This window comes from Mus caroli, unplaced genomic scaffold, assembly GCF_978045245.1.
Source record: "Mus caroli unplaced genomic scaffold, Mus_caroli_1 scaffold_6, whole genome shotgun sequence".
NCBI lineage: Eukaryota > Metazoa > Chordata > Mammalia > Rodentia > Muridae > Mus > Mus caroli.
In genome coordinates, this window is record NW_028227261.1 from 39254357 (window position 1) to 39278751 (window position 24395).

The 24395-nt window shown below is 45.0% G+C and overlaps 1 protein-coding gene and 1 pseudogene across 6 annotated transcripts in view; one reads left to right on the forward strand and one right to left on the reverse strand.

Annotated features, from left to right (window-relative positions):
* Positions 1-21726, reverse strand: part of Eri3 (ERI1 exoribonuclease family member 3) — a 124127-nt gene extending 102401 nt beyond the window's left edge. For 2 of the 6 annotated variants that reach the window (XM_085839043.1, XM_021159298.3), the window contains exons 1-3: positions 21336-21697; positions 19054-19129; positions 7114-7391 (exon numbers count right to left, since the gene is read on the reverse strand). In XM_085839043.1, coding sequence (XP_085695169.1) covers positions 7114-7391; positions 19054-19129; positions 21336-21470 — 489 coding nt within the window. In that variant the 5' untranslated portion in view covers positions 21471-21697. The other 4 variants (XM_085839044.1, XM_085839045.1, XM_021159299.3 and 1 more) reach the window with 4 other exon arrangements.
* A 117-nt stretch (positions 21727-21843) lies between these two features.
* The window catches only part of LOC147004226 (ubiquitin-ribosomal protein eS31 fusion protein pseudogene), a 37199-nt pseudogene continuing 34647 nt past the window's right edge, over positions 21844-24395 (forward strand).

Below are 24395 nucleotides of genomic sequence, written 5' to 3' on the forward strand. Positions count from 1 at the left end.
CCTATCATTCTCCAGAAACTGTCTTTCCCTTGAAATCTAGCATTCCAATCAACTGCTACCTTCGATGGCAGCTAACACCCAACATGGCCTCCCTAAGAATCCTTCCCTCTGAGCTCAGCTCCTGAGCTCCCCCACCCCTGCAGTACCATTCCTGTGCTGACTTAGCTGATTTTGTCACATCCAACAAAAACTCTTTCATGTTTTTCACTTTGACCCTCACCCTTTATGTGTAGACTTTATTAATTCCAATTCCTAACCCTCTTCCAGATTTAGTACTCTCACTCACAAGCATCGCAATAGGAGCTTCTAACTTGAATGTGAGAAAGAATATGTGACTAACACAGAAATCCGACTAACTCAACTGTGAACTATTCAATGGACTCAAATTCATCCATCGCCTGTTCTTACTCATTTTCAACATTTTGATACATTAGCCTAAAATCCAGACTTTTCCTGCTCCCAGAACTAAGCCAATTCAACATATTTTCCTCTGTTAAAACCCTCTGATTTGGGGTTGTTGTTGTTGTTGTTTTTGAGGTGGGGGTAGGGGTGTTAATCCCTGCTGCAACAGTTGTAAGGCCTCAGCCCTCCGTGGCCCTTTCGGTCTCCTAAATTTCTCACACTCTGAAGCCTGTTGGTCTCTCCTGGGAACTGTGAGTTTGTAGATGGCTCCCATCCATTGTCGGGCACTACCCCATGCTTTCCTGAACTGAGAGTGCACTGCCTCTTGGTTACACATGCATCCACTCTCCTTGACTCAGCTCCTTGAGGGTAGGAACTAGTTCCTATTTGGCTTTTATTCCAGCAGTTGTTTCCATTTAACCACTCCAAGGTGGTTAAAATGAGCTCCTCCCCGTTCCTTTGCTGACTGAGTTGGTTTTGTCACAGCCAACAAAAACCTAAAAGGCATCTCAGTGTCACTGTTACTTAACAGTCCCTGATGTCATTCACCACATATCAATGCTCCTATTCTTTGGAGAACTTCCCTACCAACAAACTTAGCCCAGTGCCTAGCAAATCTGTGTCCAACAGCTGTCTGCCCTGGAGAGACCACCGGGATAATAAGAGGCTAGGGGAGATGGTTCCTGATTTGCACTAAATTATGTGCTGATTTCGTTACCAATGACCCAATGCTCCCCTAGGAAAACTCCTGGCTCCACCCCAAGGCAACTCCACAGCTGAACTATACATCATGGCAGCTCAGAGGTATAAACCCTGGGGAAGGTAGAGATGCAATCTGAAGAGAGCAAATAAACCCATGTCCATCTTGTCTCTGCTATGCCAACCACACAAGGCAGCACCACCATGCATCAGTGCTCCATTCCTGAAATGTATATTTTACTTCTACATCGCTATGTCTGCTCTAAATAAAAAGGGCCCCTTGGCTTTCACATGGAATTACAACACAGCCAAGACACAGTAAAGCTTGTTCCCATTCAGGGAGCACTAGAGAGGAGCCACAGGGAGTCAGGATGAGGCCCATCCCTATAGGGACCACATAGGAAACAACAGGCTGACTGGGGGGCAGGGGCATCACTTTTATGGAGGCAGTGACAAAAGGACAAAGGGTCTAGTGGGCCACCCCATTCTCCCTACAATTACTGGCCACCAATAGTGGGATTCATTTATGGTGACCCTGGAAAAGATGTGCTAAAGCAGAAATATAACTGAAAAGAAAGGCAATAATTGTTCTGATGGGCAGGGAAAAAAATTATTCGAGGAGTCAGGAGCCTGTGCAAGAACACTTACAGCTCACAGAGTCGTCATAACTCAGCCCCTCAAGCACTCTGCGCTCTGCTTATGGTGCTCACTTTAATGTCTTAACATATAACACCATCCACACTAACACAAAATACTACACACGCCACATGAGGCTGAGTTATAGTTGCTGGGGGAAGCATAACTTTGAATTTCCTGATTTTGGTGCATTTAATCTCAGCCATAATGTTACATTAACGTCGGTTTTGCATTTCATTTCCCAGTTTAGAATAGCATCAGCGTCTTTCGCCTGTTTGTACAGAAAAAAATGCAGGCTAACTGAGGCTGAACACAGGGGACCAAATCTAACAACTGAGCCGGCTAGAAAGTGGGGCCTATTCCCTCCCACGTGGAGGAGCTGCAAACACAGCAAATTAACAAGAAAGGAGAGGAAAGGGTATTTTGTTCTATAGGGTACTTTCCTTTTGACCACTTAGAGACTGCAAGAACCAAAAACAGAAAACAAAAGGCAATTATGGAGCAAAGAGCAATTCTTGGAGGGAGGGGGCAGTCTTTCAGCCTTGAAGGAAAGAGAAAGGGAATCAATATGTTTGACTTATAGTGATCTTAACCAATTTCCTGTAAACTTTTCTATAATGTCTCTTTCACAAAAGGCCAGTAATGGTGCCAGTTCTAGGTCCTACTGAAATACTTCAAGTGTCTTTCTTCTGTATAGTTCTAGTCCTCAGTCACCACCATCCCCGTTCCCCATCCTGCCCTTCAAATAAACCCAAGATCTGCACAATTTTCTATACAAGAGAAACTCATTTGGTCATAATTCTAACTCAAATGGAAATACTACCTCTCCAAGGATTCTGAAGGGAGTTGAGGGTGGGGGCAAAGGCCAAACACTAGAAAACCTCAACCCCAAAGCTCATTGTTCTAACATTATAGGCGCTTAAATACAGAAAAGAAGAAAACAGTAGACAGGGCTGCTCTGAAGGAAAGAGAAAAGAAGACCAAGGGGCTGATGCAGGCTGTCAGGGCAGCAGCCAGGACTTAACTCCCCGCATACAGAGCTGTGCTCCCCCCCCTCCTCCCTCCCAAGCCATGCAGACAGTTGAGGTTACTTGTCTTCCCCACGCGCACTGGCCTCTACCTCATTTTCCTCACTTACATTTGCTTTGGTCTCCTCTGAACACTGAGGTGGTGAGAGAACTTGCCCTGAGGTTAAAGATGCACAATTAAAGAGCCCCCAAAGCTTTCAGGCTGCTCTCTGGGCCCTAGGGTCACAACAACCATCCCATCATGCACATCCACACCAAATGAGCAAAGCAAGCTCTGCGAGTGAGGACAAAGGAGCCACTGTCCCCTTAAATCAGATCAAAATTTACTCTGTATCAAAAAGCAATTCCTAAGACAAGAAAAAAACCCACATTGCTGAAATTAAGAGCCTCTAATACTTTAAATCATCTAAATTAACATTTGAGAGAAAAAAGGGTTTCCAATGAAAAAGTCTCATATTAAATTAATACTTATCACTTTAATCTAAATAGAAACACATAAAACATAAAATGAACACAAAACTCACATGAAAACCTACTACTAGCAAACCAGTTCCCCCAAATGGGGTGGACCAAGCACGTCTAATCTCACTTACTTGAACAAAGTACAAAAATAACCAGCAAAAAAAATGACAAATTGAAAATACCAGATGTTTTACTGTATTATAACCAATATTGTTACACACACAAGCACAACAGAGCACACAACTATTAATTTCTCATGGAGGTATTCCTTTAAGATAGTCTCAGTAAGCTGACTCAGAGACTTTTGAAAGTGAGGGATAAGAGATATGAACTCCACACCAAGCCTCCAAACAACAGGTCCTTCCTGAGCCATAACCTGTCTCTGCCTCACACCCCTGGAAAGCATGTCATGCTCTAAATTTCAGGGTCTAGAAGATCCAGAAGCGAGCCGTGCAGAGATCTCGGAGTATTAAAGCAAAAGAGCCAATCAGGAGAGTTCTAGTTCTAGCCTAGAACACATGTGGGGTTTTTCCATAAAAAGCGTGTCTCAGAACAGCTATCTCACACTCTGAAAGGCAGCGAATTATGGCCTAGTGGCTGATTTTCTTGTTTCGTTTGGAAGGTTCGTCCTACCACAATCTCAATCTTTCCTCCTTCCATTTAAACCTGGGTGACTTTTTTGTTTTGGTTTGGTTTGGTTTTGTTGCTTTTGTTTTTTTTAAAGATTTGTTTAGTTATTATATGTAAGTACACTGTAGCTGTCTTCAGACACTCCAGAAGAGGGCATCCAATTTCATTACAAATGGTTGTGAGCCACCATGTGGTTGCTAGGAATCGAACTCAGGACCTCTGGAAGAGCAGGCAGTGCTCTTAACCGCTGAGCCATCTCTCCAGCCCCCCTGGGTGAAGTTTTTGTGGCCGTTGTTAAAATACAGAGCAAGGTATTAACACATTTACTAAGAACAAGAAATTAGTGGCCTAAACTACCTTCCACTTATTTTCTCTCTCATTAGGCTTGGGTTTTTTGCCTACAGTCATTTCTGTCCCTCTCCTGTGAGCTCTCCAGTTTCCTCCCTTCCCTTGCTGACGAGTCACCTAGGCAGAAGGGGCTCTGATGAGAGCCTACCCTACAGTCACCTCACTTCGAGTACTATCATATCTGGTACTGAAAACTTCTCTCATCCATCTTCCAAGTTTCCTCTGAATTCTATCAGAATCATGACCTAGAAACCTTTAAGATTCTCCTTCCCCCAAATGGAGTGGGGCTTTAAGTTGCCATTAATAACAGGTCTTGGTCTCCCCATCCCTTTCTTGAGGGTGGTCTAAAGAGAACATGCATGTGTGGCCCGAGCCCGCCTGCCTATCTACCCGCTGAAGGCAGCTTTGCAGAGGCTTAATGAAGTTGAGAGGCATTACATTCATCACTTTCGCTAGACCCACTCGAATCCATCACTTTGTCACACCAACAAGTTAGATTGATCTGACAGGATTTGCTCCTCTTCAGAAACCCATGTAAGGTATTACTCGGTACCCCACATTCTTCTAGCTGTTTGCTGATTGATTATCTGACGAACAGGTCAACTATCTTCTCTGGTATCACAGTAAACTAACAGGTCTATAATTTCTAAGATCATTCGTATTCCCCTCTTCCAGATAAGCAAGACAGTAAATGCCTCTCTCCAAGTTCTCTAAAGCAACAGCTAGTGCTTAACTAATGATGCACCTTAAGTGCCCTTGGAACAACATCATCAGGGTTCACTGATTCTGGAACAGTCTTTACTTAGATGCATACCCTCGTAAATAAGCACCGAGCCCCTTACCCAGTGTGGGTCATGACAACCCTTGGTGCCTAAGTCTGGGAAGCAAGGTGGTAACACAGATGATTTAAATTCCTACTGCATATTATCTTCAGTGTGACGATGGACACACACAGACATGTCCTTGAAAGAGAGACAAAAGATGACACTGACCATGCAAACTGAGAGACATAAATCAGGTTCCACCTTCAAGAACACTGGCAAGACCTTCTACAGGACAGGCAGACAGAGCTATGTAACTGCTGAGTTTACAATCCAAGTGGAAAGCTCAGAAGCACATATGCAAAAGCATGTTCCAGGAAGCAGCAAATGCCACGAGCAAGTGCCAAACAAGCAATTGTGGAGATCCAAAGAAGATAAAGATGAAGCACATGTAACATAGGTGTCATAGTCATGACCCACAGGGTTCACTCAAGACTGAAACCTCATCTATAAGAGAAATAACATGGGGCATTAGAACGTGGATCCTGGATTCGCAACTCCAAAGACTGCACAGCAGAATTCCCAGCCAACCACTCAGCTCCTCAGCACTGGCAAGAGCAGGAGGCAGAAAGTTAAGTGTAGCTCGGACAGTTCCCAAACATTCCCTTCAATCTAATTCAATCTAAAGTTCCTTCCCTTAGGGCATCGTCCTTGTCTAGCAGGCCGGATTCCAACACCCTACTTTAACAACTAACAGGAAAGAGGGAAGGAAAGAGGGTATAGCATCTGAACAGGTAAAACAACCTACATCCTACAGACAGCCCCGAGAGAAAAAAGGCTAGCCATCAAAAATGAAGACTACCTTTTTGTGGTCCCCAAGTGGTCCCTGCCTCCCAAGTCCCAACTGTGAGGTCTCCCCCTCTGGCCTCCTAATGAAAGCTACTCTCCCAAAGCAATAGATCTGCATACTCCAAACTTACACACTCTACCCTAAGCACTGCAGGAGTTGTCATCCTAGAGCCACGCACAGCCAAGTCTCCACACTACAGTGAACTACCACACTGGCATTCAACCACCCCGTCACATACCCAGCACAGGTACCTCTCTGCTACTACTCCAAGCTCCCTAAAGACGGTGCCTTAAAAGATCAAGGAAGGTCTTTGTATGCAAGGAAGGAAAGCAAAGACATTTTCCTTTTCAACAGACTAGCAAGGGCACCTGTTCAGATTCTCTAATGCTACTTAACAAATTATACTAAACCAAGTATAGGAGCACACACCTACAATCCTACCACTTGGTAGGATGGTAAGTTCAAAGCCAGCATGGGCTAGAGTGAGTTCAAGGATGCCTTAGTGAGATACTTTATAAAGGAAAAACAAACAAAGCCCCAAATGTGTGGCTTAAAACATTAAAAACCAATTGTTCTCTGTCACAGTTCCTGTGAGTCAGGAATGTGGTAGGTGCTTGGCTGGCTGAGGGTCTCTTCTAGGGTTGAAATCAGATATCCACTAGGGCTATGGTCATCAGAAGGCCTGGCTGAGGCTGTCAAATTCACTGCCACAGTCACTAACATGACTGACTGGTAAAGCAGTGTTGACTGCAGGATTACAGCCTCAGTTTCTATACATGTGAATCTCTCTGCAGTACTGTCTGAGTGTCCGAGTATGTGTTAGCAGGCTTCTGCCAGAGCAAATGATCCAAAAGAGCAGAGCAGACTAGTGCTTCTTCTAACCTAGCCTGGGACCTTCATCCACACTGTCTCTTCTACTACATTCTACTGCTGAGAGAGGGGTATCTATGAGTCAGGGTAAAAGTGTTAACACCAGGAGGTAAGGCCACATCAGGAGCTGACTACCACTGTACTCCTTAAAAAGGCACACAGCAATGGCAGGAAGAAAGGACAACAGAACCCACAGGAAAGAAGAAGGCCAGGAGAGCAGCATTCGGATTCCCAAAAGCTTAGACTAGGGAGAAACAATGTATCCAGTTCTCCCCAGCGACTGCACAGTTCTGCATTGCCCATGTGGAACCAATCTATGTTACTAAAAGCCATGAGATATGCGAAAACGCTGGGTCCCAAGATGCAAGACACTCCTCCCTCCCTCTTGCCCACCCAACCTTTTCTGAAGCAATGATACAACAGTTACCTGAGGATGGATCTGTGGCTTGTCGCATGTGGCCTCAAAGTCCAGCACTAAAAAGTAGTGATACCTCTGGGGAGGGAAGGGCACCATTGCCGCCATTGCCGCGCCAAAGCCGTGGGCCGCCAGCTTTCTGGTGGATATGGAACAGAGCTCCGGAACGCCACAGGGAGAGAACAAGTGGGAACCCAGCACTTTTCTTGCTCTTGAAAGTAAATATGAAGAGAACCGAGCCGCTCCCGTCTGTAACGGTGCTAGCATTGAACATCCAGAGGCATCTAAAACTTAGGGAAGGAATGTTAAAAGAAAAAGAAAGCGAAACAAAAAACAAAAACAGAGATCCTGGGTTACTTCCCTCCCACTGTTACCCTGCTCCGTCCACTCTTCCAGAATTCCCACGCAGCCTGAGCCACTCCCACGATTCCCAGGCCTTTGTCTAAATCATGATTTTTGTCACCAAAGTTTAAGACCCTATTACCAGCACCTGCAGTATTATTACAACTGTCTCCCAGAGCTTTCTCAAAGCAACACACAAAATTAGCTTCCTTTGTAAATGGAGCACTTGTTCAAAAGAGAGCCAAGAGGACTTCCTCAGTCACTTCTCAGGTGGCAATAGTTAACGTCAACCCAAAGGATTCCGAAGCCGACTGAGGTGACCAACTACACCATCAGTCCTAGAAGCAGCCTCACTTTCCTGAACGCTCTCTTCAGCGCTCTCATCTATCATGTGTCCCTGGCTCGTCTGCCTATGACTTAATCTCCACATACCCTCTACCTTCTCCCAGCAAGAGAGCATGAAAGCCACCGCAATCAATCCCAGGGGGCTCTGTTGATGGCGTTGTGATGGTTTCCAATGCACACTGGTAAGCAGCCCCCTAGGGGAACTGCAGAGCACAGCTGGCAACAAACGGCCTCAGGCTTCCTCATTTGCAGCCTTGGGCCTCACTCTCTCCTAGAGGCCCTGGATGACTATGAGGCCTTTTAAATAGGGAGGAGAAAGAGAAAACCCAGATGTGGCAGTAATGGGAGTATTTCTAAAAGTCTAGTAAAGTTTTCGGAGGGAACATGTTAAAAAAAAAAAAAAACTGAATCATTTTCCCTTTAAATTCACACAATAACTGGCCTCCTCTGAGGGTTAACTAAATAGAAAAATCAAAGCCTATGTTTTACTCACAAATAACCTGATCTGTGAGAGAGGGGAACGAGGCAGAGAAGTAGGAACGTGTGCTTTCCCACATTAAACTCAATATGAAAATGTCCCTCAACTTTAATTCTAAAACAAGCAATCTTACTTCTCATACACCAATCGCCATCAGTTTATGTTTCCTAAAGCCACACACCAACAGAGCCAAAGGCCTGCCTCTGACTAGCGACACTAGTAGACACTGTCTCCCCACCCTGTGGAACGTGGAACACATTCCAGTACACTGCGGTCCCTGTCACCTGAACAAGAGTGGACTGCAGAGGATGACTTCTGTCCCCAGCTCTCTCCTGGCTCACTGAGAACCACGGTCACATGCCCGAGTATCTATTAGCATACACACTAGTGTGACTCCTGCTGCAGAGTCTACACTGAAACATGAGATGTCACAGGGTTGACTACAGGAAAACTGAAAAGGATTCTTCACGGGCCTACACAAGCATGGCACTTGTTTTTACCACTGCTTTACAGCCTACCCCAAAACTCATAGTCCAGGGAGACAAAGGCAGGCTTGAGTTCACTATGGAATCTCTGCAAAGGTGAAAGGACCAATGTCCCTTTGAAAACCAGAGTCCCAAAATAAACCCATTCTATCACTCACTCATCAACAGGACCAGGAAAACTTCAGTGACAAGATGATCATGGCTCCGTTATCCATTCTCTTTTACAAGCAAAGTCCTTCTGGACCTTAGACCTCTTCTAGCCAATTGAGCCAGGTAGAAAGACTTTTGAAACTCTTAATGTGTCTATAGTATACATAGTATATAAATCAACTAGACTCTGCCTGCCATGTACCACAAGCAATGTCTTGTTTCTGTTCTGACTTCAGCACTTACTAACCATGGCACCATGGGCATGCTCTATTCTTCAATTCCCTGCCTATACAATGATAATGATAATAGTATCTACCTCTAGAGTGAGAATGGGAGAGAACAGAGGTAAAATACCAAGGGCAGTGTCTTGTGCATAATGATGCAGAAAGTTACTATCTTATTATTATAACTGTGAAACTGGCTCTTCCTTCAGTGACCAATACTTACAAAGTTGTCTTCTACATTCCTATAATTCTCTAGTTCTCCCAAAGGGCAACAATACATATCCTACTACATCCTCCCTGGACAACACTCTGATAGCTAGAGGACCTCCTTGCCTACCGGCTTGGTTTTCTCTGATACACACCAAGGAAGAAGTCTTAAGAATAGACATTAGGTCCTGGAGGGATGGTTCACATTTGAGTACACGCTGCTCTTCCAGAGCACCTGAGTTTGATTCCCAGCATCCACATAGTAGCTCACAAGCATCTGTAGCTCCAATCCCAGGAGACTGGATGTCATCTAGCCTCTGCAGACACTGCATGAACACGGTGCATAGACATACATGAAGGCTAGCAAAACACCTATATATGTAAAAATATATATATAAACAGACATTAAGAGGTCAAGTTTCAATATATCAATACTAACTGGGTTCCATACTGCCCTCCTAACAACCAAATTCAGATTAAGTCAAAGGATAGTAGGCAATGCTTTCTCTTCTCTTTGTAAAAACTTCAATTCTAAAACTGTTAACTAGAGTAAAGAAAGACAATATGTACATCACTTGGAGTTGGGAGAAGCATAAGGGTCTTAGAGGAAGGGTAAGAACCCAGGCAGGTGAGAAGGCATGCAGGTAGAGGTGGAGGGTGTACTGTACATACCATGTCAGAGCCTAGGGCAGAGCCTTAGCCCATGCCAAGATTCATGGGCGAGATAACAAGGGCACTCCTTAGGGAGGGGTAAAGGGCCAGAAACCACCAAACAGTAACATACAAAAAGGATAATGGAAACCAGGTTTTTCACATACACACACAAAAAAAGGTAAAACCTGTGGTATCGTTTAACTCTGCAGTATTGACAGTAAGACTCATCATTTCTGGTATAGACATGATTGATATGGATATACAATGTAGATATAAATAGAAGTATGACTAAACGCACACACACACATAGCTATAGATGCACACTCTAGCATTAACTAAGGATGAGCACAGCAATGAGCACACCTAACACACCAGTGCCTTCCAAATACCACTGTCCACTACAGGAACCATTCTCCCTGGAGAAATGATTAGAAAAGTACATGATGAGCCTAAGATATCCTACAAGAAAGGAAGGGAATTCTCAAAAGAAAAATAGAAACAAATCAAAGGGACTCAAAAGCCACCTTGAGGGGACTCCTGCTGGTCAAAAAAGATGGTGGCTAAGTTTTAGTACAATGAATAAGCCTGGAACCATGAGTCCATAGAGATTTAATAAATACAACTGAAATCTATGGAGGATATAAAAATGATTTCAACATATTTCTCCATAGAACTCTTATTAGTTACTACAAGAAGTAATTTTAAAATGGAAAAGATGAGCAGACACCATCTTACACAACTGGTCAAAAATAAGCATTACTGCAAGATGTGGTGGCACACACCTTTAATACCAGCACTCAGGAGGCTCAGACAAAAACACAAGGCCAGCATGGTCTATACAGTGAGCTCCAGGTCAACCAGGGCTACATGGTAAGACCCTTGTCCCCCCCACCCCAAAAAAGTGTCACTAATGGGAAAATCAAAACTCATGCCACTTGACAGGATGTAATGAGAACAAAGAATCATTTCTGATATTCCTGCTGAAGAGGCCTAAGCCTAACTGTAAGAAAGCACCAGACAACCCCTAACAGAGGAGCAATGCACACAACATCCAGCCCATTACTAAATGCAACCCACAATTACCAACCATTCCCTTCTGCTACAAATACAAAGAACGTTCCTGGGACAATGAACAAAACCTGAATGGGATCTGTGAAATAGACTGAGATTAGCACATCCATGTTAACTGTCTGCATTTGAGAGTTGTATTGTAGCTAGCTAAGAAAGGCCCTGCTTATAGAAAATACACATCAAGTATCTTAATAATGGGACATTAGTTCAGGAATTTAATCTTCAAATGGTTCAGAAAGGAAAGCTTTGTATTGCACTTCCAATTTTTATGTAATTTTGGGTTGTTTCCAACTTTAAAAAAAATAAAAAACTTTTAAAAATCCAGGTGTGAGGCTAAGAGTGTAGCTCTGTGGTAGGGTACTTGCCTACCACATACAGAAGGCCCTGGGTTCAATCCCTAGCACAGTAAATTAAATAAATAAAATCCATGTGAATATAGCTTTAAAAAACAAAACAGAATATGAGAAATATTCTCAAAAAAGAAAAAAAAACAAGACCACTCTCACAGCATCACACCTTGGCCACAATGCCACCGAGTCCCCAGTGGAAAGGCCACTGCTCAGCGCCCTGTAACTCTCCCTCTGCCTTGTATGGCCCCACAGCCCACACACTCTCAGAAACACCCAGTTCCTACAACTGCATCTAGCCTGCTCTTGGGTTTGCTAGCTACTTGAGGATTTCTTTTCCATTGATGTCTTTATACTTTAGTTACAAGTGTGCAGAATTTAAGTCTATAGCTCCAACATCAACTAGGATTTTGGTATCTGGTCGAGGGGAAGAACTCCAAAGATTTCATGATTCTCTTTATTTTTAATCAGAGACCAAGCTTTATTCACATTTAGTCTCAAACATCTTTTCTGTATAGCAAATTAAAAAGTAGTAAGCAGGCTATAGCAAAAGAAACAAATGAATGACTTTCATCTCAAAATGAAGGGGTCCACTCCCCAGTGGGGACAGGGAGGGCAGGTAGGGATGGCCCTGAGGCCAGCCCGCTTTGGAGAAGCAGGCCTGTGCCACAGCCCCTGGAGGACGGGCTCTGTGCAGAGTATTTACACAACAGACACCAATGGTTCCTCTGCAGCCATTACTGTCTATCAGGTAAATAACACATGTGCCAAGACACACATTTAATGAGGGAAATAATATGCCTTTATAAAAAGACTCAATCTGTATTTACCTGAGAGACCAAAGAAGCACCAAATCACCAGATTAGTGGAACCACAGAGGAGTCGTTCTGGTGTCTTGGGTAAATAGACATTTTATAGCCTCCATTACTGGAAAGGGAGAGGAGGGAGGGAGGAGGTCATCCTTCAACATGCACACACCGGCTGGGGAGCCTCAGGGATAGGACCAGCTGAGAAGCCCATCAGTAAACATGTGGTCTCCTACCATTCCACTCCCCCAGCCACACACACCTGAAATCTCTGGGAGCATATAGGTCAATGCCATCTCTAGATCCAGTGCACACCACTAAAACCAGATTGGGAGACAGAACTACATTCCAAAGACATCCCAAGGTACTAGAGGCAGGCACTGAGCCCAACTGGTTCAAGAACCTGGACTGCCATGTTTTAGCTTCCCGGTTCTGGGGAAAGACCCTTGTCCTAGGATGATCTTAGCAATTATACTCAAATTCTGAGTCATAGAAACAACAAAGATACCTGTCTGGAATCTAGTTGGTCCCAGGTTTTGACTTAGGCAGCTAATATTTGCCTGGGAAACATGTAAATAAACTGCATGCCTTCAAAAGTCATACAATTCAATCTAATGAATAGCCTTTACTGACTGAGTACTTATATGAAAATCACAGTCAAAAAGGAAAAAAAATTAATAGGCAGACACAGGCCAGCCAGCCAGCCAGGGAGAAGCCCAGCTAGAGGAAAGAGATTCCCTAGACTCAGTGGAGAAGAAAGGAAAAATACCAGGCATGATGGTACACACCCTGCACCTCAGCCTCCAAGAGGGAGAGGCAGGCAGATCTCTGTGAGCTGGAGGTCAGCCAGGACTACATGGTGAGACCCTGCCTCAAACAAAGAAAAGAATGGAGAAAGGGAGGGAAGAGAGAGGAGGAGAAAGAACAGAACCCAAGGCTCCAACTCCAACAGCACTGCTCACTCCAATGCAAGAAGCAGGCCTCACACTCACCCCCAAGCTTCTCCCACTACCACAAGAGACAAGTGCTCTAGCTGATTTGCCAAAGGCCACATGTTACATACACAGGCCTGACATTGCTGGCAACTTTTTGATTGGTCCAGAGTGGGAAGGGAGCAGCAGGAACTCTAATGGGGCACTCTTCCCCGTACCCCGTCTCTGCCCTGGCTCACTGCGTCCAGACAGGGCTAACAGAGCTCTCTGACATCAGGAAGACCCCTCAAACCACAGAGAACATCCACCAAGCAGGCCATCTCAGCAGCTCAAGGCCACCCAAAAGGCGATTCCTGAGGATCTGCCTGCTGCTTGCTAAGCCACCAGCCGTTCCCACTTACAAACTCCTTCTAGAAGCCAAAGCTGAACGATGTCTCTTCACAACGTCCTGTAGACCAGATACTTCCCCACGACAAACCTTCCTTCCTAATCAACATGGGCAAAGCTAGAGATGAGGAAATATAGCTATCCTGCAAATACTCCTTCCCCCACCCCCTTTGCAGACGCATATACATAATAGTGCTATCCAAAGCTGTTCAAATCCTTCCTTTCTAGATAGTAAGCTAGCGTTGGAGCAGTGTCAGAACAGCATAGTTACTAAAGTATTAGACAAACCTCTATCTGAGCCCTAACTCTACTACACACTCTCATTAGTAACCCCTGCATCTTTTCTGGTTCGGGTCAAGCACCCAGTGTATACAGTGTTCTACCTACCAGCACAGCTCAAAGGGAGTTACCACTGTCAACACATGGGAAAGAGAAAAGGATACGCCTTTCTGAAAGCCTAGTACAGGCCAGGCTGGTACGTTACATATTTTACCTCACTTTATCCTCTAACAATCAAGCAAAACAGCAACCGTATTCCCATCCCACACAGGGCATTCAACTCTATGTGAACTCCATCTTCCTCTTCCTCTTCCGTGTCCAATAGGTCTTAGTTCCCTACTTGACTGATTTCACTATTTTACAGGACTAATTAATAATTCATATTAACTTCAATTCTTCTTTTGAGGTAAGGTACGATTTTTAAGCAAAAATAACCTTAAGCAATAATGAAATCTAAACCACCCAGATTTGTGTGTGTATATATACAAATTATATAAATATATAATTTTATACATATATATGTATGTATATATATATATATATAGGTGGGGAGAGAGAGAGAGAGAGAGAGAGAGAGAGAGAGAGAGATTGATTGATTCCATTTTTTAAAACTACACTTTGACCTTCAGCACAAAGCAGCAATAGTGGGCACCATGGACCAGAGTCACTGCAGTGTGGTGCACAGACCTCAAAGCCTCTTCCCACACACACTTGGCAAAGGCGTGACTCTTCCCCCTTACAGAGTGAGAAGGTCTAAAGACGTGGAGAAACAGGCAGCTCTGGCTCAGGTTCCCAGATGTGGCACTTCCTTCTACACAGCTGGGCCTTGGCAAATGCTGCTCCCTCTTTGTAAGAAAAACACTGCTATTTTTCACCAGCAAATTAAAACTTACTTTAAACACACAGCTAAGTCCCACCCTTTTGAGAGATTTCTGATACTCCACGACAAAGTTAATGGAGGCCATGTGACCCAGTAGCACAGTTTACTCTAACTTGATGATTACTTCTCACTCTGAGGTGACACGTTATCTGTTTCTTTTGCTACTAACAATTTTCAGACTTCTCTTGGAAAGATGAAGAACAGCCACAGAGGCATACCTGTGCACCAGAAGAAGGCATCCATGTGTGCAGAAAAAGCAGATTTTTTCTAACTATTTTCTTGTCAAGTGCTTTTCTGCATTTTAAAATTTCACACAGCTTGAAGAAGGAGCATAGACTTTTAATTTAATGGCACATAAGTTTTGGAAATCTGAGAAAAAACAGTTGGTTTCTTAAAAGCAACAACTATATTTTCCTCATTTCTTTACTCCAGCACAGAACCAGGCACAATTAGGAAAGTAAAGACTTGCTGAACAAATTAATATGCACGAAGCCATGACGCCAGCTACTCTAGAACAAATTAATATGCACGAAGCCATGACGCCAGCTACTCTAGAACAAATTAATATGCACGAAGCCATGATGCCAGCTACTCTAGACGTAGAATGTGCTAGAACAGAGAAATCAAAGCACACCAAACAAAGCTAGCTAGCTTCCTTCCATCCCTTCTTTCCCTTTCTGCCCCTCTCAGAAGAGGGGAAGGGGGGGGGGGGGAGAAGGAGGGGGAGAGAGGAAAGAAAGGGAGGGAGGGAGAGCGGGAGAATGAATATTGCTCTGGTGCGGGAGTACCATTAAAGGATTAATTTAGGGACCAGTGTTTGGACTGTCACATCCAATCACTGCACACAGATCTACAGCTTCCCAAATCAGACTCGTGCAGAAAGGAATCAATCGCAAGGACACAGAGGGTCTGAACAGGCATACTAATGGCCTCCTGAGGTGCCAGCGGCCAGCTTTGACACTCCCATAAATTATCTGCCTTTTGATTTTACCTGTAGCTGTGGGGCACAAGGCACAATTTTAAACATATCAAAGCAATCCCTCCTAACCCAAGCTTCCCCAAGGAATGTCCCCCAAAGGAGGAAGAGGCTAAACACAACAACCCAAAGGGAATCTGCTTCCCAAAAGGTCTGGTCCTCAAAATCATCTAATAAAACCCAACAGAACCAAATAGGTAAAGCAGGAGTCAGCCACGCAGACATGGATGGGCTAAGCATCTCTCACTCAAGGGAAGAGAACCACAACAATCAACCTCACAAGTCCATCTGGAGGCAAGTCTGCTCTAGCTTTAACAGGACCTTGCTGATACTGTGAGCCCGGGCAACTCAACTTAAGCCTTCTGTGCCCCGGTTTCCTCACATGGTAGCAAGGAAGCCAGGGTAGAGCACATCTCCACTGCCCACCATGGGAGGGAAGAGTAGAGGAGTTTACAGGAATGGAGGGCAGCAATGTGACAACACTAACACATGACCCCAGGGAGTCAGGCAGGCTAGCAAAAGGGGTGTGTCTGTATTGGGCAGCTACTTACTCCACTCATGTGGAATCTATGAAACGCCTACTATGTGCACATTGTCCACACGTTAAAAAAAAAAAGTGTCTTGGGGCTGGAGAGATGGCTCAGTGGTTAGAGTAATGTCTGGTCTTCCAGAAGTTCAATTCCCAGCACCCACATGATGGCTCACAACCATCTGTAATGGGATCTGATGCCTCTTCTGACATGCAGGTGTACATGCAAATAGAGCACTCATGTATAAAATAAAATCTTTTAAAAAAAAATTAAAAGTGTGTCTTGTTTAAACTGTAACTGTGTCCTATAGGCCAGTTAAGTTTTCACCACATGGAATGAAAACTTTGGCTCAGAGTTTATGAAGACAAAACACATATCACCCAACTGCTTCCTGCTTTTGTACAGAATATTATTAGTAGTGGCATCTGCCTTAAATTCCAACACTTAGACGGCAAAGGCAGACATATCTCTATGAGTTCGAGGCTAGCCTGGTCTACAGGGAGTGTTCCAGGCCAGCCACAGTGACAGCCTGCCTATAAATTAAAACCAACCAAACACCAGCAGCACCTCAACAACAATGGTCTCAATGCACTAAGAGCTTTATCACTGTTGAGACTTTAAAAGCCTTCAAACAATGCTTTTCAATCCTGCTCTCTCCATTTTAGACAGCAAAATGAAGCTCAGAGCTAAGTCACTTGTCTCAGGTCACAGAAACATCACTATCAGAAATCTGTAGGCTTCCCTCCATCACGCAAATACATGGGGTTCCTGAGAAGAGGAAGAAAGAGGGTGGGATTCTGAGCTCTAAACTTTTCACACTCAACCAACACTTTACTGGGCCCTCTGCCTGAGACACACCATCACACTGACCTGGCACACTTTTACAAAATCAGGCATGCTTTATCAGTACGCTACAATCAAGGAGAGAAGAGACCAAGTAGGACATATAGAATGAAGACCACTGCCTTGAAAGCTTAGGACATGGGCCAGTTTCTGTATATACAGCCAGCTCCTAGCTATTGAGCTAGAAACCTTAAAATGAAGATCCCTTCAAGGGCTCCATTGAGCCCATACTTTCCTTCAGAAGAAAATAGTTTCCAAAACAATTTAATTCACTGTACGTTCACTCTCTCTTCCTCATCTTTTTGCCCTCTCAATCCACTCTTTACACTGATATCACTACAAGCTCTCTAAAACACAAACCTCATAATTATAATCTTTTATTTTTCCTTTTTATCTCGGCTTTCTTATGTAGCACAGGCTGGCCTTGAATTAGCAACTCTCCTGCTTTGCCCTACCAATTACAGGAGTATACCACCGCCCTAAGCTGCTACAATCTTTTAGTGTCTTCTTACTGTTGTGGTCCAGATAGACAAACCACGGTCCATGAACCAAATCCAGATGCCACCTGCTTTTATAAATACATTTTTTTACTAGAACACAATCATGTTCACCTTCACAGTATCCAAAGCTGCTGAAACGGTTATTACAAGCTGTACAGATGTAAAAGAGTCACAAACCCTAAGTATTTACTCTAGTCTGTCCTAGAAAAGCTTGCTAACCTGTAGTCTTTTACCCCTCCACCTACCTGTTCTCGCCCCACCATCTCACTGGAGTTTCTAAGGCATGAGACTTTGCCCCTTCTGATTCATTTCCCATCTGCCTTTTGATCACACCAAACTTCCTCAAACTTAACAAAGCTGATACTTCACCCCGAGTGTTTCTTTACTTCTAGGTAAGGGGGTGGGTTCCTTGAGAAGTCACCTCAGAGTCTGCAAGTTCACAGTAAGAACACTTGTGCAGTCTCAGAGAACCTGGTCCCTTGCTGCACCACTAGCAGGTGCACCATCATTGCTGCATTGCTGTTGGTCTCTCCCCAGGATCATAAAGCTGTGGGTATCATAGGCAGCCTGCTTTTCCACTATAATCCCAGCAACTAGCAAAATGTCTGGGCCTCAGTTATTGAACAAACAACTTCCAAATCCCTGGATATCAATCATCAAAATCCCACCTTTTAGTCAGTCCAGGTGAAAGTAGGTGGGGACCAATCATTCACTCAAGGGTGACACATAACTCAAAACCAAATCTGCAGTCGGGCATGGTGGCGCATGCCTTTAATCCCAGCACTCGGGAGGCAGAGGCAGGCGGATTTCTGAGTTCGAGGCCAGCCTGGTATACAAAGTGAGTGCCAGGACAGCCAGGGCTACACAGAGAAACCCTGTCTCGAAAAATCAAAAAAAAAAAAAAAAAAAAATCTGAAAGGTTTTGGTCAAATATGTCACAAGAGTCACATGAGAGGTGGTCTTATTGTTGAATTAAGATGAGTATTTCTCAGAATATAGGGCTATTCCAGCCCTACTCCATAACCCTCAAGGCAAGGAACTCACTCATGAGGTGTCTATTAAAAAAACCATGGCTGGGCATGGTAGTCCATGCTTATAATCTCAGTCACTAGGTAGAACATGAAGCAGGAGGGCTGCCAAGTCTGAAGCCAGTCTGGTCAATTTACTTAAGATCAAATATACGTGAGAGGAAAAAAAAGAGAGAGACTTAAGAACATTGTTCAGTACTGGCATGCTTGCCTAATATGTTACAAAGTCCTAGGTTCACTCCCCAGTACTGAGGAGCTAAAACAACAAAAACAAAGGCAATCTCATGACCAAACTGGAGAGTCTAGATCACTCATCTTCTCTAATGCTTACTCTAAAGATTTTAGCCAATTTGTTTCACTAAGTTTGAGCATACGCTACCTACCATACCAGAAGCTACAGAAAAATGCACTCTACACCAGTCCCCATCCCATTCCCACCAAACCCAACCAGCCAGACACCAAATGTGATCATGCAACAGGATTCTCACCTCTCCTTACTTCGAAGATGCCAAGACTGGCAGCTGGAGATGCTGAAGGGTCTGTGAGAGCTGGAAAGCCCCAATGCTGTGGACAAACACACATTTCTGCAACAGGTATATTTCAACTCAAGGTTTAGATCCTCACTGATGGTCACTCTTAAACTCATAAACTCAAACTTTGGGATTTAGCTCTTACTGCGGAAAGAAAACGGTCCCACAGACCTTTCAGTTAACTAGTATTTCATTAACTAGTATTACATTCATGCACGTGTGCTCAAGCTTGTATATGAATTATAGATTTCATGTTTCTAGTATAGTGTTCTCCTTAAGGAAGTTTATCTTCTAGAAATACCAAATATTCATAATATGTGAGCCCCGACTAAGAATGATAGTCATGAGGCGGTGGTTCACTGGATAATCTCAGAATCCTATCAGAAAAAGACACAAGGCTTGCAATATTCAGAACTCAGGAACTGGGGCTGAGCCAGGACTGAAGAGAAAGGTTCATTGTCACAAACCTATAGGCAGTAACAAGAATGGAAACAGACACTGGGAAACATGTTCAAAATACTTCTCGGCTGGAGAGATGGCTCAGAGATTGAGAGCACTGACTGCTCTTCAAAGGACCTGGATTCAATTCCCAGCACCCACATGGCAGCTCACAGCTGTCTGTAACTCTAGTTCCATGGGATCTGACACCCTTACACAGACATACATGCAGGCAAAATACTTCCAAGTCTGCCTCAACTTCTAAAAAAAAAAAAAAAAAAAAAAAAATCAAGCTAATCAAAGCCAAATCAAGACATCATGAGAGCCAATCACAGGCAGCACGTGCAGAAGCCAGCCAGGGCTACACACCAGGGCCATCAAGGAATATCTACCCTCGTCGTCGTCATCACCTCATTCAGATATGCTAAAGGATCAGAAATCACAGACATGATCTTGTAAGCTAGTGAAGCCCTCTGCACAAACATCTACAACTGGAACCATTAATCCTGTCTACCACTCCACACACTTAAGACTTTATTCTATCCTGATCCCCTGGGAACAGGGCAACTCTCCAGTTTATGCCACCAGGGAGTATAAACTTTTCAAAATAAAATGCAATAAAAACCCCTTTGATTTAGGTATTTCAAGTTGAAGGGAGAGCTCTTAGCCAAGCTCCAGGACCTAACTGGCTGATTATTTACAGGATCTTTGGGCAGGAATTGTTAATGAGCTTTTAATTTGGAGTGCTTAAGTTGCCAAAGTGCTCTGAGCTCCAGTGAAGCACCACAGAATCCATAAAGGAAACCTTATCAATCACTTCCCGGCAGCTCCCTTCCCCCAGGCAGCACCTGCCGACAGGCAGCCAAGTGGGTTTCTAACCAAGATCACAGGCATACATTAGTGGAGTCACACTCCAAGTCACTGTTTATAAATTGGCTTTTAAATGGTGGGCGATTCAAGTATAATATACTTAAGGTCCAAGACCGAGCCCACTAAAACAAGGTATACTGTGTATGATAAAGTCAGAATAAAGCTGAATTTGATGAAGCCAGTTTTCTGGTACAAACTCTACAGTCAAAAATCATTCGGCCAATCACAATCTACTACAGTTAAATAGCTTAGTCTTTGGCCAATGGGATTCATGTTTTGCTGCCCTTGGGCTGGGAAACCAATGAAATGCACTAGCAAATGCAAGCCACAAAAATGGTCAGAGACAATTATTGGCCCCAGTCATTGCAAAATCCAGCCTGAGGGGCAAGCTCTGTATCTCCAGATGGGGGGCCCCATACCCAGCATCTTCCAGGTCAACGTCGAGCAGCTGACATTTCACAAGAACTCAACCCAAGTCATGCTTTCTTTGTTTTAAGAAGACACCTGTTGCTGGACCATTTGCAATAAAGACATACAAAAAGCTACCTGGGTTAAGGCTCTTTCTCCACTCTGTCCACCTCTGTCCACCATTATTACCCACAGCTTGTGACTTACAAGGAAGTAAAGTGCTAACATGTGTGCCTGTGCCAAGATGCGGAGGGGGTAGTCTATAAATAATTCCTTAATCTTCTACTTTATCTGGTCAAACCTCTCTCCTTCTCCAGAAATCTCAAACCAGGCCCTTTCATCAACTCACCCAGTCGAGCCGAGCTCCCCCACCGCCCTCCCCAGCTACCCCTTCGCCCAGAGTTCTAACATCCAGGGTGAGCACCAGGCCAGAATCCCAGGCTCCTTAAGTGTGCGCGCCACGACCCACACCCCGCATGCATTAACCAGGGCCCAAGCTGGGGGGCCCTCTCAATCTCACCCACCCCAGGGTGTTGCCCCCAGCTCGGGCCCATCCAGGTCCAGGGAAGCGTAAGGGGAGGGGCAGGGGGCCAGGAGACCAGCCCTCCTTCCCAGGGCCGCCCCCGCCCCCCGTCAGCTGCCGGAGAGGCTGTCGCCATGGCAACGCCCCCTCCTCCGGGCCAGCACGGCAGGCTCTCTCCAGGTGCAGGCCCCGGCGTCTCCCTCGGCCTCAGCAGACGCTCCGGGCAGTTGACGGCAGCGGGCACGGCCCGCGCCGCCTGCGGCGCTGGCCAGGCAGAGGCAGGGCCAGCTCCGCCCGCTCCCCACAGCCCGTTCCAGGCCGCCTCAACAGCGGCAGCCAGCTCCACGAGTCCACAACACACCGACTCACCTCCGCGCACTCTGACCCCGACCGACGCGGTGGACGGGCGGGCGTGGTAGCCAACCGCTGAGCCCGCTGCTAGCGCCCTTGGCCAATGAGCTGGAGTAAGGCGGGGCTTCTTCTCTCCAAACGCTCTCTCTCCCGCCGACATGCGCGTTAAGGTGTGTCAAGATGGTGACCGTTGGCTCTGGGCCTTGTGGGACTTGTAGTTTGGAGGAGCCACGTATTCAAAAGAGAAGGGGAGGGTCACTTCTAAACAGTGAAAGGGGTTTTCTTAAAAATAAATAAATGATAATAATAAAATAACCCGAAATCTTCGTCAGGCCTAGAATGACCCAGCTGCTCTACTTATTTTCCCCACCTTGACTGTAGGCACTCGGTGAGTATGGGCTTAGGAGACATTCTCTTTAGGCGACACTTTTCTGTGATTCATTGTCAACAAGTAATCGTTATCTACTTTCTGATGCGGGCCTGAGGGAAATCTGGAAAGAAGGGAGGCGAATTCAGCTAAAAAGAAAATGCTGAGATTTCTGAAGGGCCTTTCTGAGGAGGAAGCCTCTGGCTTGTTGAGGCCCTCAGAGGAACTGTCAGGGTTAACGAGGTTTTTGGCCATAGCTGTAGTGGGTCTTTCACAGTCTCTCCAGGCAGCTGGGGAGAACTTCACCTAAAGCGATGGGTGAGTGTCTCCATCTTAGCTGTGCTTCTCTGGGAATCCACGTTATGAAATGGGAAGCATCAGTCTTAAGCCACTGGTGATTTTGACAGCCTCTCAGTCAGATCCATCTTAGGAGCCATCTTCAGTTACCAAGCTCCTCTGTCTGCCACCTGCTATTTTCCTTTAAGACAGCTAATATCAGTTCTGGACCCTGCCACCTCTGAGATCTTAATATAATGGTTCCTGCCTGAGCTGGAAATGCCTGTAATCCCCATATCAGAGAATGCCTTCTTTAATCTCATGCACATAATGGGTTAGATGGTTCTACTGTGAACCTACAGAACTGAGCCCAGCACTTTACAATTGTCTCCCTGCCATCTCTCTCCCAGGAATTGAAACTCGTTTAAGATAGATATTATTTCTATATTGTTCATGCTGCATGGCTTATACCCAGTATGGTGTCAGTCATAGAGCAGCTATGCAATAATGTGTTTCTGACAAATGAAGGAGTAAACTGCAACAGAGACAGATATCACTCACCCCAACTGAGAAAAGGAGAGCCACGATTGCCTGTCCCCAAATCTTGGAACTAAAACTGGGGCTTCTTATTATTATCGTTACATAAACATAAACCTGGGTTGGCCCATTTGTCAATGCGTGTTTATACTTCAGAATCGGGCACTGTCTGTTGCTGATGGTTTCATGGTAAGACGTATAAAATCCATATCCTCAAGGAGCTTTTCTATAGGAAAGGAAATGGAAGGGATGGGCAATGAAAAGATAATATAAAAAGTAAGACAGCGGGCTGGAGAGATAGCCCAGTGGTTAAGAGCACCGACTGCTCTTCCAAAGGTCCTAAGTTCAAATCCCAGCAACCACATGGTGGCTCACAACTGTCCATAACGAGATCTGATGCCCCCCTCTGGGGTGTCTGAAGACAGCTACAGTGTACTTACATATAATAAATAAATAAGTCTTTAAAAAAAAAAAGAATCTGTATTCTAGGACTATCCTAGAAGACCTGAGTTTGATTCCCAGCACCCACATGGCCGCTCACAACCATCTATAACTCTGGTTTTAGGGGATTTAATGCACTCTTCAGGCTTCTTCAGGCACTGCATACAAGTGGTGCACAGACATCCATGCAAGCACAACACCCACATGCACTTAGACGAAGAAGGAAGAGGACAAGGAGGGCGAGGAGGAAGAAAAGGAGGAAGAGGAGGAGGAGGAGGAAGAAAGGGAGGAAGAGGAGGAAGAGGAAGGAGAGGAGGAGGAGGCGGCAGTTGACCCTAGAAAATGGAGCAGATCCAGTGACTACGTCTATAGACTTAGACTTAACTGGGAAGCCTAAGCCCAGGGAAGAAGAATGTGAGACTGGAAAGGAGTGGGTGAATATACAAAGCAGTGTGTTACCAAGTTGGCCAGGGTAACAAAGAAAATAGTTTCTCTCAGTAGATCCTATTCCAGATAGGAGATATAGAATGATCATATTAAAAACAGAGAGAAAAAGCTGGGTGTGATGGTGAATGTCTTTCATCCCAGCACCTGGGAGGCAGAAGCAGGATGATCTCTAAATTCCAGGCCAGCCTGGTCTATAGGGCAAGTTCCAGGACAGCCAGCACACGCAGAGAAACCCTATCTCAAAAAACCAAAAAGAAGGAGAAGAGGAGGAGGAAGAGAAAGAGGAGGAAGAAGAGAGGGGGGAGAAGACAGCAGAGAAGATTGAGGGAGAGAAACAGGGAAAAGGAAAAAGGTACCCCCCATCATTCCAGTAGTTAATGGGGTGCCAGATCTCACACCCTAGCGAGCAGAGCAGCGGCACATCTGAGACTGAAAACTGTGTTGAAGCCTCTGATTTGATCACTTCAGCTCACTGCAACCCCAACACAGAGAGCACAGTCAAAACCTAACCCTCACTCCCAGAGGAAGGCAGAATAGTCAGATGAGGGGACAAGAATGGCATGACTAACAAGTGGCCAAGGGTTCAGGTTTAGATGGGATGGCAGATGAACTGAGTCAGGTACCTCCTGGACAGTCGCCTGG